The following is a 22,181-nucleotide window of genomic DNA, read 5'->3' on the forward strand; positions in this document are numbered from 1 at the left end:
TAATGGACTGCTTATCATCTGAAGTCACTAGTATTAGTGACAGGGGCCGGGCGGGGTGGCTCACACCTGTAATCCCAGCATTTTGGGAGCCCTACGCGGGCGGATCACTGAGGTCAGGAGTTTCAGACCAGCCCAGCCAACACGGTGAAACCCTGTCTCTACTAAAATTACAAAAATTAGCTGGGCATGGTGACATGCGCCCGTAATCCCAGCTACTTGGGAGGCTGAGGCAGGAAAATCTTTTGGACCTGGGAGGCGGAGGTTGCAGTGAACTGAGATCATGCCACTGCACTCCAGCCTGGGCGACAACAGCAAAACTCTGTCTCACAAAATAAAATAAAATAAATAAAATAAAATAATAAAATAAAATAAAATAAAATAAAATAAAATAAAATTAGTGGCAGGACACAATCTAGTAGACGGCATGTGTGCTTTGGATCCACGCAAAGGGAGATGAGTTCCTGGTATACCAAAAGGACAGAAATCATCCTATTACATAAACCAACAGCTCAGCTAAAGAGGACCTCCACATGGCTGAGTGTAATCTACATTTTGATTCTGGTCCATAGTTCACATTGACCCCACAGTTACATTTTAAGTAGGTCAGGAGCACAGAATCAGTTCAACCAGCAGTGAACATTTTGTTGCAAATCTTTTCCTAAAGGAGATAGTGACACTGAAGAATGTTGGGCATTTCCACCAATTGAACGATTCTTGACATTCCTTGTATTTTAAAATCATGATTAAAAGTTCTATCCAGCCCATGAATAGTGGAGAAAAATGTCTTATAAGTTAACAAAATGTACCAAGGAAACTTACCTCACTCCCCTGACAGAAGAGGCACTAAAATTCCACTCATGTATACCTTTCTAGAACAACAACAAGAAAATATACTGAGTCATCCAAATGGAAAATAACATAACAACAATAATTTTGTTTAATTATTTTTAAAGTGATATACACAGCCATTTTTCCTGGTACACTATTTTTCATGAAAGAATTATCTGGATGGAAAGCACAATTCATTCTCAAGTCACAAGGGTAATGATTACTCTACTTAATAATTCCTGTACTTCAATAAAACAGCTTCCAAAAGAGCCTAGGAGAATTAGTCTCATTAAATTCTAAAACTTGATATCTAGTAATAACTGTTGTGTGTTAATTTTTAAGTAAAAAAAGTCAATGATCAAGGTAATTCTATTATTACAGTTGAGAAATACTTCTTTTCCGAGAAAGATAAACATTAATTTGAATAACATCTCGGCAAGCTTTTAAAGATAACTATTTCTGAATTATCTTTAGTTAAGATTTCCAACTAAATAGGCAGTTCTATTTCTTCAGAAACTAGTAGAGCAAGAATGTACGTGAACACACATGTGTACAGTGCCCATCATAACTACAAGGTATTGCTACCTAATTTATGCAAAATTCCATATGCTAATAAAGTTTGAACATCAAAAATTTGATTGTCATACTATAAACATGGGTGATTTGCAGAGCCAAGGTAAAGAAAAATGTGAGAATTTATTTCTTGAGTTTATCACTAAAGCTAAGATAAAATTATTGTCAAATTCATATGTCCCTAAAATAAATAACAAAATGGATGATAATCCCTTTAAAAATATGTCAACAGTATAAAATAGCATAAATATTTTTAAAGAAATAAAGTAGTTTATCCATGTGTCTAAGTTGAGCAAGTACAGTACGGCAATAAACTGACACTGAAATTCAATTCTGTAAAGTTAAAACAACCATGAAAAGGAGTTCTTACCCACCCACTGCCAGGAGGCTGAGGTCTTGCCTGGGCTAATGAAATGGGTGACAAAGCCTTGTGGCTCTGAGGTGGCCTAGAACCCTCCTTTTGGCTAAAGCAACTCAAAAGTGACAATTTATATCTACAGCCCATAATTCTTTGCTAGGTCAATGCAACTTAAAAGTAAAAATAGATCCTCTCAAGTCAGATGTGAATTTACTAAAAAGCTAGTTTCAGTGCATGTCAGTCAGGTCATGGGGATGTGATCTGAATGAACACAGAGCAAATTTTGTTGCATGAAGTCCAGGAGGGAAGATACCATAAAAAGGTATGTGGTGGCTCTCTTAACTAGAGTACAGAGGGAGTGAAATTAAAATAGCAGACTGCAGCCTCAGCTGGTAATTTGGAAAGTTGCTTCTAAATCCTGTTGGCCTCAGGTGAACTTCTAAATATATATATATATATGACCCAGGAGCTGCAGCTGTTTCCTGTACACTACTTGCGTACAATGCAGCCTTATCCTTAGAGCCTGCAGCTGAGCTGCTTTCCAAGACCATGTCCAGGAGCAGGAGGTGGGAGGCAAGTGCAGAGCTGAGGCAGTATGCAAACCCGCCCCTGAACACAGCAACTGGCAAATACTAACAAGACAGCACTGGTAAAACCCATCTTCTATCAATCCTTTTCTGGGAACAGCTAAGTAAAAATTTTGGACTGGTTTTGTAGGAAAGGAGGGGAGCATTTCCAGAACGCTTGGTTCCTGAAAGGTTGCCAGTGCTGCCAGGGAACGTTCCATTTCAGTGATGTAAATAAAGCCCAAGCCCTGAGATGGAAGGTGGAAGGAGGCCTCCCTCCCCACCTACCTGTAGGACGCACCACAAGGAGGCGCTGATGAGCTGTAAAGCCAACAGGTAGTTTAAAGGCTCCTGGGATCTGTCTGGGAATCAGGGAAAACAGCAAGGCCAAACGCAGCGCTAGCTATAATTAGCCCCAACAGGCCTCAAACCAACACTCAACCTAATTTAATCAGCACAAGCACCATTTTCTAGGAACGGGTTAGCCTCAGATCCCAGGCCCCAGTTAGGGCTAGAATAGGAGCTGGAAGTTAATACTGTATTGACTGAAGGTGGCAGGAGTTATACTGTAGTAGGCACTGTCAGCTCCCTCAGCAACTGTCATTCCATCCTTCTCCTCTGCTGACAAAAAAATAAATTTTGCCCAGGTTCAGGTGGCAATGTTTATGAATGGTGAAATTGATTAGTCTAAATTGGCTACGGTAAGTCCATTTGCCTTGCTGGGGATGGGTGTAAGCATGGTCATGTGATACAACTTATGGTATAAAGGAGAGGGCTTGGCCCTCCTCCCCAGGATGCCGCCTGTGTGAGGTGCTTCTTGGAATAGCTAGCTACTTAAGAACATGAGACTAACACCAAGAGTACGCAGAGAAGCCAGAATTCAGAATCCTGATGCTGAAACTACCCTCAGAATCACCCCACCTCAAAATTTATTTTTTTCCATCCAGGCTGGAGTGTAGTGGTGTAATCATAGCTCACTACAGCCTGGATCTACCTAGGCTCAAGCAATCCTCCCGCCTCAGCCTCCCAAGCAGCTGGGACTACAGGCACATATCACCAAACCTGGTTAATTTTTTTAAATTTTTTTGTAGAGACGGGGTCTTGCTACATTGCTCAGGCTGGTTTTGAACTCCTGGCCTCAAGCAATCCTCCTGCTCTGGCCTCCCAAATTGCTGGGATTACAGGTGTGAGTCACCATGCTCAGTCTGTAATTTCTTGTAATATGCAATACCATTTCTTTATTTAAGCTGCTTTTAGCAGGGAGTTTGTAGCAGAAAGCATCCTTGGTGGATGACAGCATCAAATCATCTTAATCTAGAATCAGGGGTAAGCATGTTTCCCTCATAAATTTCCTGGGCCTTCTGTGAGTGGCCACTGGCTGGAGGTGAAGTGAGGGAGGAGAGTCAGCACTTAGTCCTCCACTAGGCCCCTGCCTTTGCTGGATAATCCGTGAGCTAGGCCAAGGGTGCCCAAACTTCAACCCCCAAAAGGGGGGGAAATTCTAAATAACCATTTAAAACGCCCTGCAAATAACTTCTCTCTTCCTCAATCTAAGTTTTTCTTTCATTGTACACATGCAGACTTTCTTCAAGGACTAACTTACTTTTCAGCAGCAACCATTCATTCAACAAATAGAGAACTGTTAAAAGATCGGGATTTCAATTAATTTTACCCCTGAATGTAGAGTAGCTCTCTCTAAGAGTCCTTGGGAATTGGTATACAATGTGCTTAAAGTTTTGAAAGTTGCAGTATAAAGTATATACTAGCTCACAGAGCTATTTATTCCATATGTTAGAATAAAACTAGTGAGAGGAGTGACTAAAGAAATAAACATGATAAATGAAAAGCTACATTCTCTATTCTAATTTTAGGAAAAAATTTTAAACATTCTATGATAAAAACAACCCATTTTTAGTTTAACATAAGACCTATTAAACTGGTTGCTTCTCTGTTATTTATAGTTGTTTTAAAGTAACATGGTAATAATAAAGTTTTTTTGTTTTTATTGCTTGTCCTCCTTCCAATTTTACCACTTTTATTTTAAAAAATTGAGAAAATGGTAGTGATAATGAATACACTATGGATAGAATCAGGGTTTGCAAAGAAATTGACATAAATTCAGAATGGAAACTGATACAAGAAAGCTTCAATTTTTGAACAAGGAGAATTTTTTAGCACTAAAAGTTATAGGAAATAAGGACAACATAAATAAAATTCCTCCTGATCAAAAGATGGTGAAAATGGAAAATGGACAGTACATAACTTAAATTTGTAACCCTATTTAATGCACTTGTTTATATCCTAATATATATCCTAATATTTCTTAGCATAATATAAAAATTGTCTCTATAATTGTCACAAAACATAAGAGAATGAAAACGAGGCTCACTTTACTGAGCAAAGAACCTCCAGGAAGGAGAAAACAGTAACAAATTGCTGGAAATCGTACTCATTTTCCAAAAATCTCTGGCTTACTTTCTGTTCTTTTTCTGTCTTCCAAATTCTTCTGGCTCTCTACTCATTCTCTAGGCCTTGCTAATCACTAATTCCTTTAGCCTCACTCTGTTTCCAAGTGTCCTTGGATAACCTTGCTCTTTTCAATCAAGCCTTTGAAAATCTCCTCCTCCAGTCCTGCTCTCGTCTCCATAATGTTCATGTCTCCTAACTGCTCTTAGTTTTTGTAGTTTCCACTGGATGATTAGTGTATCTCAGCTTGTGAGAACATGTATGTATATACTTGCATACATGCAAAACAATATAAATATTGCACTGCACTTTAAAGTAATATCACTAACATGTATATAGACAGTTATATTGATTATTCCCAATTTTGCCATTGGATGATTCCACTTGGACTCTTGCCATTAGTTTCAACTAAACACGTCCAAAATGAAATTCCTCATGATTCCTCTACAACTCAGGTTTTCCTTCTAAAAATCCTACCACCTTTATCAATGCAATCAAAACTTGAGTCACCTTACACTTACTCCCTCTTTTTAATCCTTCTTCCTAATTTGTGATTAAGTCATATACTTTTCTTTCCAAATCATCTGTCCCTTTGCAGTCACAATTGTATTATTCCACTCTAGGACCTCTACCTGCCTCATATCTAGCTAGTTCCTCTAACAGTCTTCTCTGTGACCCTCCAGAGCCTCAGACTTCAGAAATCAAATGTCAAGACCAGATCAGTCTTCTAGCTACACTAGCAACCATTATGGAGCACTTGTTCCAAGCCACTTAGCACTGTGCTAAATGATTTCCATTCATCCTCTCACTTAATCTTCACAACAATTCTATGAGGTACTGTTATTCTCATTTTACATACATGGCAACTAAAGCATGAGGAGTTGAAGCGGATGCCTAGGCCACGAAGCATGCAAGAGCTAACATCAACCTTCACACCTATGCACTTTGATGCTGACCCTGGGTTCATAATTCACATTCTGTTCTGCCTTCCTGCCAGCTCTCAGATTTTCAGAAACATCAGTGACGTCCTGTTTCCTACCGACACATGTTTAAAATTCTTCTTCCTAGCTTACATAGCACTCTAGAGTTTTATGTCATCCTGCCCAACCAATCATATCTCCCACCTCCCTCAACACGTTTCCCCTTGTGGAATGAGTCAGACTCTGCCGGCCCCTGAACGTCCCATGCTTGCTTTCACTTTGGTGCCTTGGTTGGAATTCTGCCTTATTCTTCTAATCTAGTTTGTCTTCCCGTGTTCATTTATCTCTTCTAGTTCTACCCACAGCCAAAGTCCAGGTTCCACCTCCTTTAGCAAGCCTTCTCGAAGGACTCCATGCCTCACTGATCTTCCTCCTCACTGAACGCCACAGACCAAGAACCCATAATGTCCTCCTCAGGAACCAGCACAGTCCCAAAGTCCACAGAACTCAAAAGAACGCTGGTAGATTGATTTGCTCTACTATCATCTCAACAGTGCTTTCCTCGGGTGTAGCATGATGCATTTTAACACAATTAAAATGACATGTTAGAAATGTTGCTGATGGGTTGCTGGGGCAATGACTTCTTTCAACGTCTTCCCTCTATTTACTGCACTCATGGAAGTGAGTCTCATGGGAAGCTATGTCTTAGCTGAAAGCCTGTCTTCAAAGTCCTTTGGCAAGGAAGTTTTCTTTTATGAATAAATTAGTATCACAAGTTAACTTTTTCAAGTGTTTTTCCATACAATTGACACTTCTAATAATGAAAAAGAATCAAGCTTCTGACTCTGCACACAGTGGCAAATATTGGCATGTGTAATCTGGGGCCTGCTGGCTGAAGATCCTTAAGTTACCACAACCTATTGGTAGAGTGTCTCTAAATTTTGGATGCAGCCAGTCCCAAACTGACTTGTAAAAGTGTCAGCTTGGACAGCGTTTCACAAACTGGGATTGGAGAAAGACCACAGTTCTGAAAGATGCTGCTCGGTATTGCTCAGTGCTACTAGATGGACTTGGTGTTGAGAGCATGAGAATGGATGTTTTTCTCCATGCTTATTATATAATTTCATGTTGCCAACATTTAGTGTGCCTGCTAAAATACTAAGTTACAAGACTTAACATGACCAACTTTATCTAAACATAGAACAAATTAAAATATAAATAACATGCATTCTGGGTGCTGCTTAGTATCTATTCGTTTTAAACACAAGATACTGCCCTTCCTAGAAACTATAGCACTGGGACTGGTGATTTCTTGCCACTCTGGTAGAGGTCACAGGGCCTGGCCATGATTGACATCCAGGAAGGATCTGTCCCAGCTGATTTGGACACATCAAAGCACGGGACATTCTTCTTGCTAGATTATGGACATGCTGTGTTGTTTTCCTGTTGAACTTCCTAAGGTGGTGGTTCACATACGTGAGGTCTGAGAGTCTACCTCATAGAATTGTCCTCAGTAGGTCTGACATGCAGATTAGGAATCTGCAATTTATCTTATTTTGTTTATTTATTTTTTGAGATAGAGTCTTGCTCTGTCGCCCAGGCTGGAGTGCAGTGGCACAATTTTGGCTCACTGCAACCTCTGCCTCCCGGGTTCCAGCAATTCTCCTGCCTCAGCCTCCTGAGTAGTGGGGATTACAGGCAAGCGCCACCACGCCCGGCTAATTTTTGTATTTTTAGTAGAGATGGGGTTTCACCATGTTGGCCAGGCTGATCTCGAACTCCTGACCTCAAGTGATCCACCCACCTTGGCCTCCCAAAGTGCTGGGATTATAGGCATGAGCCACTGTGCCCAGCTGGAATCTGCCATTTAATTAAACCAGCTCCCTGGGTGACTCTAATGCTGGTGTTCCAGGGAACCACATCTTGAAAAGCAGCATCCCCAGGAACCAGCTTAGGCATAAAGTCAAGGATGTAATAATTCTTGAGCTACTACAATTGAGTAATTACTATGTTTACATCCCTATTAAAGCTGTTATCAACCATGGCTGCACATCAGAATCATGGATAAATCTTCATAAAAATGCATGTGTCCAAGCTTCACTCTAAGTATAAAGGATTCCAACTAAGTCGGTCTCCTGGGATCCAGGGTATTGCAGATAATTCTGATGCAGAGCCAGGTTTGTGCCCCAGTTCAACACCAACAACCTCCCAAATGATTACTCCCATGCCATTTAAAGAGCAAAGCAGGGTTAAACTCTGGGGTTTCAAAGTTAGGATTTAGTCCACATAATATGCACACTGCAGTGATTTATAATTGTTTTTGTTGTTACTGTAGTTAAGATATATTGAACATCTATTATATGCCAGGCTCTGTGAAATGCACTCTACCAAATTATTTCATTTAACCTTCACAACAACCTTTTGAGATGGATATTATTATCTCATTCTACAGATGAGGACACCATAGCTTGGAGAAGCCAAGTTGCCCAAGGGCAGTGGTGGGATTTGAATCCAGGTCTATTGACTCAAGTCTACATGTAAAAAACTGCAAGCCCATACTCCCAAATTTACTTCCTGCTTCCACTTCCTGCTTTATTTTTCCCTTCTCACCACTGAATATACCTATACATTTATTTATTGGTTTATTGCCCTATCTGAGTGGAAAGCAAGCACCACGGAGGCAGAACTTCACTCATTTTGGACACAGCTGTTTCCCTAGGGTCTAACACCGTGTCTGGTAGTGCCTGGTCCAGAGTAAGTGCTCAATAAACATTTATCAAATGAGTAAGTTGATGAATGATGGTTAAATAAAATTATAAGGGCATTCTGGGAAACAGTTAAGAGAAAGAAAGTAAATGAACTATTTTTCCACAAGACTTCTCTCATTTCTGTTGGTTTATCCTGTGGACTGAAGCCAGGTCCTGAAAATGTCTGTTTTTAAAAAATAGTAGGATGATTTGTACATGCATTAAAACTGATGAATATAGAAGTGGAAAGGCCTATCCACATGACTGCTATGAGCGGAAGTGAGACTGTTTTAAGATCTTTCTCAAAATAGGTGGTCGCACAGCCCACCTCACTTTGTGCACAGCACACTGAGTCAGTGGCTAATCTGAGATTTGGCAACTACTTAGATAACAAAACAGCTAGATGTAATGATAACTATAATGGTACCAGTGTAAGATTAAAAGTGGCATCATTCTGACAGGCTTCCTAAAATTAACATATGCATCTTTTATGTCACGTATTTTAAGTATTAGTTCTTCGGTGCATAACTTACGGCATGAATTTACAAAAGAGAAATATTCCAATTCTGAGTATGCTTTGGATGGTTATGCCATCTATAATAAAAATCCAAATAGTTCAATTATATTTTATTAATACTGATAAAAATTCATAATTCAAATTTAACAAGTTTTATAATACGGAATGCATTTATGCCAAGACAGACACACAGCTGAGCTATTTCTTCTTAACTAACACAGACATTTGCTGGAGTATGTAAATGCTAGAAGGGTGTAAAGTCCTTTGTTACTAATGCTCTTGTGTTAATAATTGCACAATTTACCTTGTCATCAGGAAGCACGTGCCAAATAGAGATTGTCTTTTCCTCAACTTCATTGTTGATAGACAAATAAGAAGGCTGATAGATTTTGGTTGGTTCTAATATTAATACCTTGAAAAGATACGGCAAAGAAACTAATATCAGTGACTTAAGATTGAAACCACTTAGAGCTGCTGTAACACCCCAGCACCAACGTAGAGGATTATTGGATGAGCTTCTGAATCTGTTCCTGGAGTAAACCATTTCAACTTCTGATTGCTGTTATTCCTATAAATCCTTCAAGCATTTTACAGTATTTATCAATTATCATAAGGTTCAATAATGCATCACCTTGTATTGCTAATAAGGTTAGAAATAAATTTTTGAAGTCCATACATGGGTTCAGCTATCCTCAGGGAATCTACTAGTGATAAATTTAAAAAATCTTCTATTTTATCATGTACTACATAAGCTATTTCTATAAATACAAATGTGTCAAAGAAAGACAGAAAAGGTCCATACATAGAATGTCACATCCTTATTTTAGTTTTCTGCTATCACACTTTATCATACAGATGTAGTAGTATGGTTTTCATACCCATGTAAATAAATTTAGAAATGGTTTTGGTTATTCCTGAGTTTTATATATAAACCAAAGAAACAAACTTAGCTATATGAAATAATAAACACGTTTTTGCACTGCCTTCCAGATGAAACTGGCGTCTTCAATAATGATACATTTAGCCTTGTAAGAGAAAAAGAGAAATAAAATTTGTTCCTATTTTGAAGCTCTATAAGGGGTATGTGATAAATGAGTTGAGAATCTCCATCAAAGGACAGCATGAAGTATTATATTATTACTAATATCTCACATTTGGAGTGAATAATACTAAAATAATACACATGCCCTGATTTCAAAGGTGCTATGATTCATTATCTACTTGTATAGATGCTTAAAGGCATCTTCCTGGCCCAAATTTCCTAGGCAGACTTCACTAGGAATGTTTAAAAAAAGAAAAGTCAATACTTAACTATTAGAGGAACTGGAATAATCATTCTACTCTACTGCTTAACACTCAAGAAAATTATCTTTAGAACTAATCTTGAATCAAGCAAGTTTTCCAAATAAAAGTGGAGGAAAACTCCTTCAGAAGGCTCCACCCATAAGGAATTACAGATTCATAATACAGTAAAACATGAAATGCACCCTCAGAAAGAAGGCACAAGAATCTGGGCATATTTGTTTTACTCTCAACTTACCTTAACAGCGCATTTACTTAAGGCACAGGGAACTAGAGAAACGGAGGTAGAAAAAAACAATTTTTCTTTACTCTTTGAATATTAAAAACGTTAAGGGCTCCAAGAATTCTCAGTCAGTCTCTAGCTGTGAAAATAAGATGGGCTATGCAACAAATAAACACACAGTGAGAGCCCATAAGTGAACATATTCTGACTCAGGAACAAACTCACCCAGTGAATCAAAATCTTAATTCCAACCAACAGAGACATAAGCGGTAATGATGAATAATGAAAATCATTTTCCCATCTAAACTTTGCAGAAATAGTGCTCTCATATCTGAGTATCGCAATGTATATGAAATCAAAACAATAGAGAATAAAAGGTGGGTTTCCCAAAATATCATCCAACTCTCTTCATTGACGAGTGAGAATATACTCCATTCCCAAATTATGTGGGCACACTATTATACTCAACAGAAGAAAAGAAAAGCACTAACTCCTCTCTTGTTAAATTATGTCTTTATTGTCATCTCAGTATTTCTAACAGATAAAATCTGAACTATGTGTCCCTAACTTGAGACAGGAAATAAAAACAAGGTTGTAACTATCACTGTCTAATATTTGTTGAGCTCTTTGCTCTATCCTTGAAATGACAAAATGTGAGAAATGCATAGCACACATTACAGAGGTCACAGAAAAGCTGGGAAACAGACCAAGGAATGGAGGCAATTTGACAAAGCCTTAAAGGTAGATATACCTCACTTATGAGTTTATATATTCTTGCTTTTAGTTCCTTGTTTTTAGGTTAATATTATAATTAACTGCTAATTTCATGTATCTGAATCAAAAAGGAAGACTGCAAGGCCTATAAAGGATAGATATTAACCAGATGTTTAAGTTTCTACAGGGTCTTTGAAGTACCATACGTCTCTCCTTCCTCTCTCCTGACATTAGATAATGAGTTGATGGTCTCCAAACTTTTCAATGTAAGAAGGAAAGGAAATATACCAAGAGGAGAGGTAAGAAAAAAGAATAAATTGAAGTGATAAATGATGGTACCATTCAAATCATTTCCCAAATAAACTTTCAATTTTCTTTTGCCCAGAGTCACAGTTAATTCTTGGAGAAATGAGAATGAATACAGTATTGAGATAAATAAAAACAATCAAATAATATTTTCTAAAATCGGCCATCCTGGATTTTATTTAGATGCATTTCAAAAGAAGGATAATGTTATCATCCTAATCAACACCTAATGCAACCTTTGTAGTGTGAGCCACGGAAGATGCTATGCTAAGGACATGACAAGGTGCAGCGACCAAGATCGCCCCACAGGTACTAAAAGGCTGCCTTTCTCTATGAGGGAGAGCATGGGTGGCAAATTCCGGAAGTGGTTACAACTTATTACCCAAATATTTGTCCTGTTTTTCTGCTATGCTATTATGTATACTGAGATTTAAAAATCATCTATATGGCTTTCATTATTTTTTAAAGCAATATCTTTACAGTTTCTGCAACGCTTCATCATACACGTAAATATAAGAAAACAATCAAGCGGTTAATCCTAAAGCAATTTCCATTAAATTTGGAGCTTCTTGGTAGACTGGCATTTTCTAGAACTCACACAGATGAAGTCGTTGTAGGAAAACTCAAGAAGGACTACAAAATTGTACAATTTTATCCTCTGTGTAACAACAAACTATAGAAAAGAAGTTTTTGAGTAGCTGAGTTATGAATTCTGATGTAGGAGTAGTATTTAGAGATGAGGGGGAAAACACTGCATTTTAGAGTCTTGTCACAAAAAGACAGACCCCAAATAAGCCACAAAGTTTCAAGAAGGAAATGGATTGCTGAGAAAAATCAAATATGCCATAAATATGTTGGCAAGATAACACCTATGTGCCTACCACTTGCAGATAACTAAGTGTTAACATGCTATCATATTTGCTTCGAAATGTTTTCTAAAGAAATGAAATGTGGCAAATAAAGTTGAGGTCCTCAGGATCCCTTACACAATCCTATCATCCCCTTCCCAGATAGAATCCCAGAATATTCAGCAATTCCTATGCCCACCAGCAGGCTCTAAAAATGCTCTTGTCTCCACAATGGTGTCAACTGTTGTAAAATGTTTTAATTCTTTGAGTCCAATGGGCAAAAAAATAGTGTCTCACTTAATTTGCATTTTCTTGACTAACCAGAAGTTAATTATCTCTTCATATAAATTTTTTATTCTTCTTTTTATTTTTATTTTGTTTTATTTATCTATTTATTTCGAGATGGAGTTTTGCTCTTGTTGCCCAGGCTGGACTGCAATGGCATGGTATCGGCTCACCGCAACCTCTGCCTCCCAGGTTCAAGCAATTCTCCTGTCTCAGCCTCCCAAATAGCTGGGATTACAGGTATGCGCCACCATGCCTGGCTAATTTTGTATTTTTAGTAGAGACAGGGTTTCTCCATGTTGGTCAGGAAAGTCTCAAACTCCCAACCTCAGGTGATCCGCCCACCTCGGTCTCCCAAAGTGCTGGGATTACAAGTATAAGTCCTCACGCCCGGCCTCTTCTTATTTTATTTTGCTTATCACTTCATAGGATTTTTTTGCATATTTGGCAAATTGACAATTTTGCACAGTTTTATAAAACATTTTCTCCCTGCCTAGCAGTTCCTATTTGGCATGTTCACGGTGTTTTTTTTTTTTAATCAAACAAAAATATCCATTTTTTAGTGAAATCAAATTGGTGAATATTTTCCTTTAGGTCTTATAAGTCCTTTTCTTGCTTAAGGATGCCTCTCTCAACTGGTGTTTATACCTATATTCTCCTAACTTCCCAATATTTTCTGGTTTATTTTTTACATTCACTTATTTATATTTATGACAGACAAATTCTGTCAAATATTTTTTATATTCACTTATATTTACATTATGACAGACAAATTCATATGATACTAATCTAAATGGGCTCAAAGTGACTAATTTGAATGGTTTCCTTTCATAGCCAGTTTTCTAGTCGATCAAGTCAATAGTCAATTAAATACCTGAATTCTATGTTCTCTTCTTTCACTACATTTACTGCTACTGAGAGCACCAGCTAGAGGCAAGCTGCCAGCTCATTCTAAGGTAAGTATTTTCCTAGGCTACACATTATCTAGGCTAGAAAATAAAGTGAAGTGTTTCAGTTAGAAAGGCTTTTGCTTAAGGGCCCTGCTGAGCTCAAGGCTTCATCTGGAAGCAAGAGTAAAGCATGCTCATGTCAGCAATGGATTTAATTAAGTGAAGTAGATGATCCTATCAACAAGAACTAGAAAACAAGATTTCACAAAAAGAATTGAGAACTGTCACCACCTCTGAGTATGGAAGATAGAGATTAGAGAGCTCAGAGAGATTTATGGCATCACTTTGATATGGAAAGAAATTTGTACATACAAGGAGTTGCCAGTAATTCTTGAATTGGATGCTGGACGATATTAAGAACCATCCAGAGGGGCATGGCACCATCTGAGAAGAGCAATAAATTTTTTTAAAGTGTGTGTGTGTGTTATACATTTAAATCTATATATCTGAAGTCCACTAGAGATCAGCCAAAATGAGCTGCAGACCAGAAACTGCAAGTCATTTCCCATGGCCTAAAACGTTGTAAATAGTGATTGGGGATATTACATCTAACTCTGACCCACCTGGGTAATGGGTGGTGGGGATGGGATAACAATGCAGGTAAGCCTGATATTTTTCACCACAATACGGGAGATAATACTGAAGACCGTGTCAACGCAACTGCAGTATTAAGGAAAAGCATACATCGGGCTGGCCTGAAGCTAAGCCAAGAGACAATCTTTGCATTGCTTAGGAAGTACACTCCACCACTTATCAAAAGGAACCACCCAAATTCCATGGCAAAAACATAAAAATAGATCTCATTTCTCTGATTTTGAGAAGTTATTTTTAAAAGTAAGCTAAAGCAAACCAATGTGCGGGAAATAAAGATATTAACCAGATGACTGCAGTTTTAAGGCACCAAAAATCAGCCCCCAAGCACCGATACAATCACAGTACAAGATGTTCTTTAAATAAAGAAATGTACTTAGATTTAAAGGAAGAGTACTCACTGGAAACCTAACCACAGTAACATCTGTCTTTGTGGCCTCGACCAGGAAATCCATCCAAAAGTCCACAAGTTCTTGCTTGGCCACAGGCTGTTCTGTGGTCAGTTTCACAAAATGCTTATATATCAAAATTGTCTCTACAATAGACTTGAGGTACCTGAGAAGGAAAAGATATGAAACATGTAACAGACAAATTTAGAACCACCTGTTCCCATGTATCCCAGTCTAATTCTGTAAATGTAATTTATATATGACATTAATAGTTATGCATTCAGATTCACCAAATGTTATTCGTTATTTGTTGCATATCATGTGTTCTCACACTTTTTTTTTTTTTTTTTTTAATGTTGAAACGGAGTCTCGCTCTGTCGCCCAGGCTGGAGTGCAGTGGTGTAATCTCGGCTCACTGCAAGCTCCGCCCGCCGGGTTCATGCCATTCTGCCTCAGCCTCCTGAGTAGCTGGGATCACAGGCATGCGCCACCACGCCTGGCTACGGTTTGCATTTTTAGTAGAGATGGAGTTTCACCATGTTGGCCAGGCTGGTCTCGAACTCCTGACCTCAGGTGATCCACCTGCCTCGGCCTCCCAACGTGCTGGGATTGCAGGTGTGAGCCACCACGCCCAGCCGTGCTTTCACACATTATCTCATTTCTATCTCACAAAAACTCAATAACGTTGGTTATTTTATCCCTATTTTAGAGAGGAGGAAACAGGCTTAGAGGGCTTGGTAACTTGGACTAGGGCCATACATCTAGTTAAAACTTGAACTTTAAAATGCATATATTCTATTCAAGGAAGCGGTTAATGCATTTGTTTTTAATTATGCTTCTTTGAGGAAGCTTTCCTAAATAGACACTTCATAAGAGATCATTACTTAGCTCTGAAGCAACTCAGCTTATATATTATACAAATACCCTCAAACCTAATAAGACAGATGGTGCCTCAAAAGAAAAAGTTAGGAAAAATGAGGAGTGGGATAATTATAGGTGATAATGGCTATGCAGGCGCTTTATGGACTATAAACATGGAAGTTAACATTCCATAAAAATTAAGTTAGTGGAACCTTAAGGCACTGTTTTGTGGCTGCGAGTACCATTGCATAGAATAGTGCCTGTTTTCTTGTTAAAAAACCAGGATGCCTAAAATACTGCCATCAGAATGGTCACTGTAAAGAAATAGCAAATGTGACTCAATATCATGCGTGCATCTATTGGTTCCTTTATTTCATATCATTTGCTGAATGCCTACTTCTGCACACAGTGCTGTGGGGATAAATATCAAAAGGTGCTATAACACCAAGAATAAATATCCATGGAGATATGATTAAACAGAGAGACAACTTAAAAAGCTATACGCTCAGTATCAAGAGAGGCATAACTAAAGAATGACAGAAACACTAAAGAAGGGACTTGGGTGTGAGGAAGGGCTCTAGGTCAAGGTCGGCTTTGTGAGCAGGTGTGATGGATGAGTGTTCCTCGGAGAATGTGTGCATTCTGAGAGGCATGCTCAGCACGTGCTCAGACACTCATGCATGAAACCAGCAGTGTGGTATGAAGAGACAGCAGTGTAAACTCAGGGGTGTGACAAGAGCCGAGGCTGGAATGGCTAAAGGCAAATCTTGTTTGCTAAGACAAAATGATGGACTTTATTCCTTAGGCTGTGAGGAACAATTAAACTATATTGATTTAAGGATTTCAGTGCAGGGGAAGTGTCAGGTGTGCATTTTTGAAAGATCACTGTGATCTTTAGAAAGATCCCTGGGGAGGATTGGCTAAAGGAGACCCGAACATGAGGAAAATTCTTTAAAAAGCCATGAGGGCCTAACATGGTGGTCTCTTCCTCACACGGTTTCTGTGATGAAAACAGCTGAGTCGGTGGCCTGGGCTCTGAGCGGCTCTGGAAACAGGCTTTCACTATATCATGGTTAGCCTTTTAAAATCTTTATAGCTAATGGTTAATAAAAATTCTTTTTCTTTTTCTTTTCTTTTTTTTTTTTGAGACAGAGTCTTGCCCTGTCGCCCAGGTTGAAATGCAGTGGCGCAATCTTGGCTCACTGCAACCTCCGCTTCCTGGGTTCAAGTGATTCTCCTGCCTCAGCCTCCCAAGTAGCTGGGATTACAGGCACCCGCGATCATGCCCAGCTAATTTTTGTATTTTTAGTAGAGATGGGGTTTCACCTGGTTGTCCAGGCTGGTCTCAAACTCCTAACCTCAAGTGATCTGTCCACCTCAGCCTCCCAAGTGCTGGGATTACAGGTGTGAGCCACCGTGCGCCCGGCCAACACTGTTTTTCAATATTGTCCTGAATGCAGATGGAATTTTGTTTCCACCTCTCCAATTACCAGAAAAATAATGATGAGATTTGGGTGCACTCCAAGAACAATTTGAAATTAGAAAAACACACATATATAAGAAACACTCAAATGTGTCATCAGTCAAATCCTAAGTAAGAAGAAAACAAAATCAAGAATGAGAATTCCAAAACTGAGATTAGATCACAGAGGAAACAAAGGGCATATGTTTGGAGTAGAGGTCTAACAGCTGCAGTGGAAATGTGGTCTCAGGCCCCGAACGTAAGTTATATTTGCAGGTGAAAAATGCGTGGCCTCTGCATGATTCACATGGGTGACACTGGCCAATTTGGGCCAGTGGGTTGGTCAATGTGCAGGAGAGGCTAAGTCAGGAACCTGCTGACATCACCTATGTCCAAAGTCATCAGAATTTATGTGTAACACGTTTTATGAATATCACAATTTTCCTCTATATTCTGCTTTTTATTTTATAAGCAAATAAAATCATCTAATTGTCAGTTCAATAAATATAATATGGGAACAATATGGAGCTGTTTATTAATTGTATCAACATATAATAGCTAATTATTACCATGCTGGTGTCTTCAGTTTAAAAAGCTTTTCAGATGCTTGAATGACTCTCATGTGGTCATTGGCTAGGACGCTGGCCCCCAGAAAAAATCCAACTTCCCAGTAGCTCTGGAGTTTTTCCAAGTTTCCCTTTTTACCAAGAAGACTACTTAGCTTCACCCCTAGAATACAAACAGGAAGTAGAATGTTACAAATGCACCCCAGACAGGTAGAACCAGGTTTTCACTAAAAAGTAAAATTAAGCTTTCATTCCTCTTTTCAGATTAAAACAGCTTTGTTAAGTTTCTGATTATTAAGGTGGCTTCAGTTCACTGTAAAAATAAGTCATAAAAAGGAATGGAACACTGATACATACCATAGATGAACTTGGAAAACATGCTAAATTAAATAAGCCAGACCCAAAAAGACAAAGGTTGAGTGATTCCACTTACAAGAGGTACCTATAACAGTCAAATTCCTAAACGTGGAAAGCAGAATAGAGGTTACTAGGGACTGGGGGAAGAAGGGAATGAGGAGTGATAGTTTAACGCATACAGAGTTTTAATTTGGAAGATAAAAAAGTTCGGGAGGTGAATAGTGGTGTTGGCTGCGTAACAGTGCGAATGTTCTTAATGCCACTGAAGCGTGCACTTCAAATGGAAATTTTTGTTACGTACATTTTATCACAATAAAAACTTTGGTAAAAAAACAATAGTAAGTCAGACTAACCAGAAAGGTACACAGAAGAAAGTGAAAATTAACCTTTAATTTGAAAACCCAAGGATAACTGCTATGGTCACTTTAATGTACATAAATCTAGAATTTTTATATATGTCAGTATATGCATAAATTAAAAGGTCATAATACAAACATTGTTATGTAACCTTCTTCTTTGTCTTTTTATAACATGGATTCTTAAATAACTTAAAAGGAAAATCTTACCTTTTTTATGCTGAAATTCTATCAGTTGAAGTATAAATGTATACAGTATATATATTTTGCAAGAGTAAAATGCTATAATAATTTTAGACACAAAAATTATACACTTAAAACATTAAAGAAATAAGGAAATATGCCTGACACAGTGGCTCACACCTGTAACCCCAGCACTGTGGAGGGCCGAGGTGGGAGGATTGCTTGAGCTCAGAAGTACTAGACCGGCCTGGGCAACATAGCAAGATTCTGTCTCATGAAAAAAAATTTAAAATCTAAAAAAAAGAAAAAACAGAAAAAAAAGGAACTAGACTGACAGATAATACTGTCTTGTTATGTCACTGTCTTAAAAGTCCTGAAATCCGGTAATGTAGATACTCCAACTTTGTTCTTTTTCAACACTGTTTTGGAACTTCTATGTTCTTAATGTTTCATTATATATTTTCAATTCTACTGTGTCTTGTATTATTTTTGCATTTTATAAGTATTTGTTTGCTTAAAAAAATACATCCTTGTAGCATTGTTTGGTGCCACTAACATCCATCACATTAAATTGTTGGGAAAATTATCTGAGATTTAGAAATAAGGCAAAAAGGTAGGATATATCATTTCAATATCATATGGGAAGATAAGGCCACTCAAGGACTATCTCAGGAAAGTGACACTAGTTCATCTCATTATGTACCACTTATTAAAGGTCCAAGACTTACAGAAGTTTACTTGTTAACTTGCAGATTTTTGTCCGGTAGAGATGCAAATTTCTGTAGAGTGGAATGGATAAATCCCTAAGATTTATGGCCTGTGGACACAAAACAGCTTTTTTTTTTTCCTTAATCAAACTCAGATATCTTAATATTTCTTTGTTGTCTATGAATAGAAATGTTTTTTGAACTGGACATTCCATCTTACTAGTTTCCATATTAGTTGAGTTAAATAAAATATTTTATATGTGTCTATTTTATATTTGCTGAGGGTCATGATTTTATATGTGTCCATTTTATATTTGATGAGAGTCATGATTTTAGCTTTTTGAAAATTATCTGTGAAAGAAACAAAATAATGTTTAAAATTTTTCATGTTACTTTTTATCGTATAATTCCACTCAAACCACAAGTATTTCAGGAAAATGTCCATTTGGGAATTCTTCACATTTTGTGAGGGTAAAGAGAGAACAGCTTTGCCACTGCTGTTTCACGAGATGAAAAAAAAAATATTACACACGCATAGGACAACATCCACGGTCTTCTATCTGGATATAATTTTGTTGTTGTTGTTTTTGAGACAAGGTCTCACTCTGTCGCCCAGGCTGGAGTGCAGTGGCATGATCACTGCTCAGTGCAGCCTTGAATTTCTGGGCTCAAGTGATCCTTCCACCTCAGCCTCCTAGGTAGCTGGGAGTACAGGCATGAGCCACCACACCTAGCTAATTTTTGTTTTTTTTCCTGGAAAAACAAGGTTTCGCCATGTTGCTCAGCCAAACTCCTGGGCTCAAGTGATCCTCCTGCCTTAGACCTGCTAGCTGAGATAACAGATGCTACCACAACTGGCTAATTAAATTTCTTTGTAGTTTCTACTTTTTATTTTTTTGTAGAGACAGGGTCTCATTCTGTAGACCAGGCTCATCTCCAACTCCTGGGCTCAAGCAATCCTCTTGCCTTGGCCTCCCAAAGTTCTGGGATTACAGGCATGAACCACCATACCTGACCCAATAATAGTTTTAAAATAAAATTTCAGATGCACTCTTGAACCTCAGAAGTTCATTTTGTGGTGGTGATATTTGGTTTTGGCCTTGCCATCCATTTATCACATGATTGTGACACCCAGCCAGCATTTGGATAAAATGTATATTTTTGATGTCAACTAGTATTTTAGCATATGGATGTATCATAATTTATTTACCCAAATGTAGATGGGTGGCCATTTTTATTACTCTAAACATTCTTGTACACACAGCTTTGTGTATTTGCTCAATTATTTCTTTATAATAAAGTTCTAAACGTGGATTTGTTAGGGACAGAAGACATGCCCATTTTTAGTGTTGATGGATTTTTGCCCTAATTGCCCTTAGAAAATGCTGTACCAATTTATACTTTCACTGGAGGCATCTGACAATAAGCTCTTACCCACACCCTTCCCAGTGAGGGGGACTATCACGTGCATTCATCTTTACCAATATGACAGAGGAAAAAAAGGAACATTGTCTTTTTTAACCGCTGAGATTGGCTCTCTTTTCATGTTTGTATTTCTTTGGTGAATGAGCATTTATGCTCTTTGCACAAACTTGTTTCTACATGAAGACATTAATCTTTTAAGTATGGAGTTAAGAACATGGCTCTAATTTTTTATATTTAGAAGTCCGTTCTGTCTCTTCCTTTCTCTCTCTCCCTCTCTCTCTCTTCCTTTCTCTCTCTCCCTCTCTCTCTCTTCCTTTCTCTCTCTCTCTCTCTCTCTCTTCCTCTCTCTTTCTCTCTCACACCCACACAGAATATAGAAATAAACATCTTAGTGCATCAAATTTGTTTTGTATTTAGGATTTTTTCCATAGGATAGAATTTCAGGAGTACTGTTATACTTGGTTCCAGACTACAATATTTTTAGGCTCTTCATCCATAGGGAAAAATTAATAAAGCACAATTCGTGATGTTCAGTTGTACCTTTTTAACCAAGTCCTTCCAGATCAATATTTTTCTCTATTTAAAAATATTTTGGTTGAATTTTTAAGCAATGAGCAGTATGTCATTGCTGTGTTAACAACCACTTCACCATTTATTTGATTCAGTTGCATATTTATGCAATTTAAATGCTGCCAATGCTGTCATTAAAATTGGTTGACTTACACTGAGTATTTTTTCATCGTTTACTTTTTATCATAGTCTTATCACCTTGCAGCTGTTATTATGTTCAAGGCTGTTTTAGTGGAAAATGGCAGACTTTACTGAATACTCAGATGCCTAGCACTGTGTGTACCGAAAATGTTAACTCTCTCAATCTATACACCACCACGATGAGTTAGAGATTATCTCCCTTTTGTAGTAAGGAAAAATAAAGCCCAGAGAGGTATTGCAACATGTCTAAAGCCATACACCTTATAAGTGGTGGAGATTAGATCCTTTTTAATTTTCCATCATGAAGAATCTCAAACATACATCAAAATAAAACTACAATGAATGACCATATTTTCAACAATCGTTAACATTTTGCTATTGCTTCATCTCCCTGAATATTTCTGCTGAACCATTTCAAATTAAATTACAGACATCATGACATTCCGCTCTGAAATATTACAGCATATACCTAAAAAATCTTCCTACATATTCTATTCCATTATTGCACCTAACAAAAACAATTCACTGATATTATCTATCATCTAGTCCTGATTCAGATTCTTGGATTGACTCCCAAATGTCTCTTATAGTTTTTTTTTTTCCAAACCAGAATCCAATCAAGGAACATTAATTGCATTTAGTTTTTATGTCTCTAAATTTCTCACTTTTTTTTTTTTTTTTGAGAAAGAATCTCACTCTATTGCCCAGGCTGGAGTGCAGTGACATGATCTCTGCTCACTGCAACCTCCACCTCCCAGGTTCAAGCGATTCTCCTGTCTCAGTCTCCCAAGTAGCTGGAATTACAGGTGTGAACCACCACGCCCGGCTAATTTTTGTATTTTTTTAGTAGAGATGGGGTTTCATCATGTTGGGCAGGCTAATCTCTAACTCCTGACCTCAAGTGAGGCCCACCTTGGCCTCCCAAAGTGCTGGGATTACAGGCACGAGCCACCATGTCCGGCCTCAATCT

At 38.0% G+C, this 22,181-nt stretch overlaps 1 protein-coding gene across 2 annotated transcripts in view; it reads right to left on the reverse strand.

The window, feature by feature from the left end:
* Positions 1-22,181, reverse strand: part of MAP3K5 (mitogen-activated protein kinase kinase kinase 5) — a 236,836-nt gene that overhangs the window by 84,758 nt on the left and 129,897 nt on the right. For both annotated transcript variants that reach the window (XM_055391191.2, XM_019030003.4), the window contains exons 10-13: positions 17,476-17,635; positions 14,596-14,749; positions 9,280-9,387; positions 820-869 (exon numbers count right to left, since the gene is read on the reverse strand). In XM_055391191.2, the coding sequence (XP_055247166.1) occupies positions 820-869; positions 9,280-9,387; positions 14,596-14,749; positions 17,476-17,635 (472 nt within the window). The remainder of the gene's footprint in view (positions 1-819; positions 870-9,279; positions 9,388-14,595; positions 14,750-17,475; positions 17,636-22,181) is intronic.

This window comes from Gorilla gorilla, chromosome 5 (assembly GCF_029281585.2).
Source record: "Gorilla gorilla gorilla isolate KB3781 chromosome 5, NHGRI_mGorGor1-v2.1_pri, whole genome shotgun sequence".
Lineage (NCBI taxonomy): Eukaryota > Metazoa > Chordata > Mammalia > Primates > Hominidae > Gorilla > Gorilla gorilla.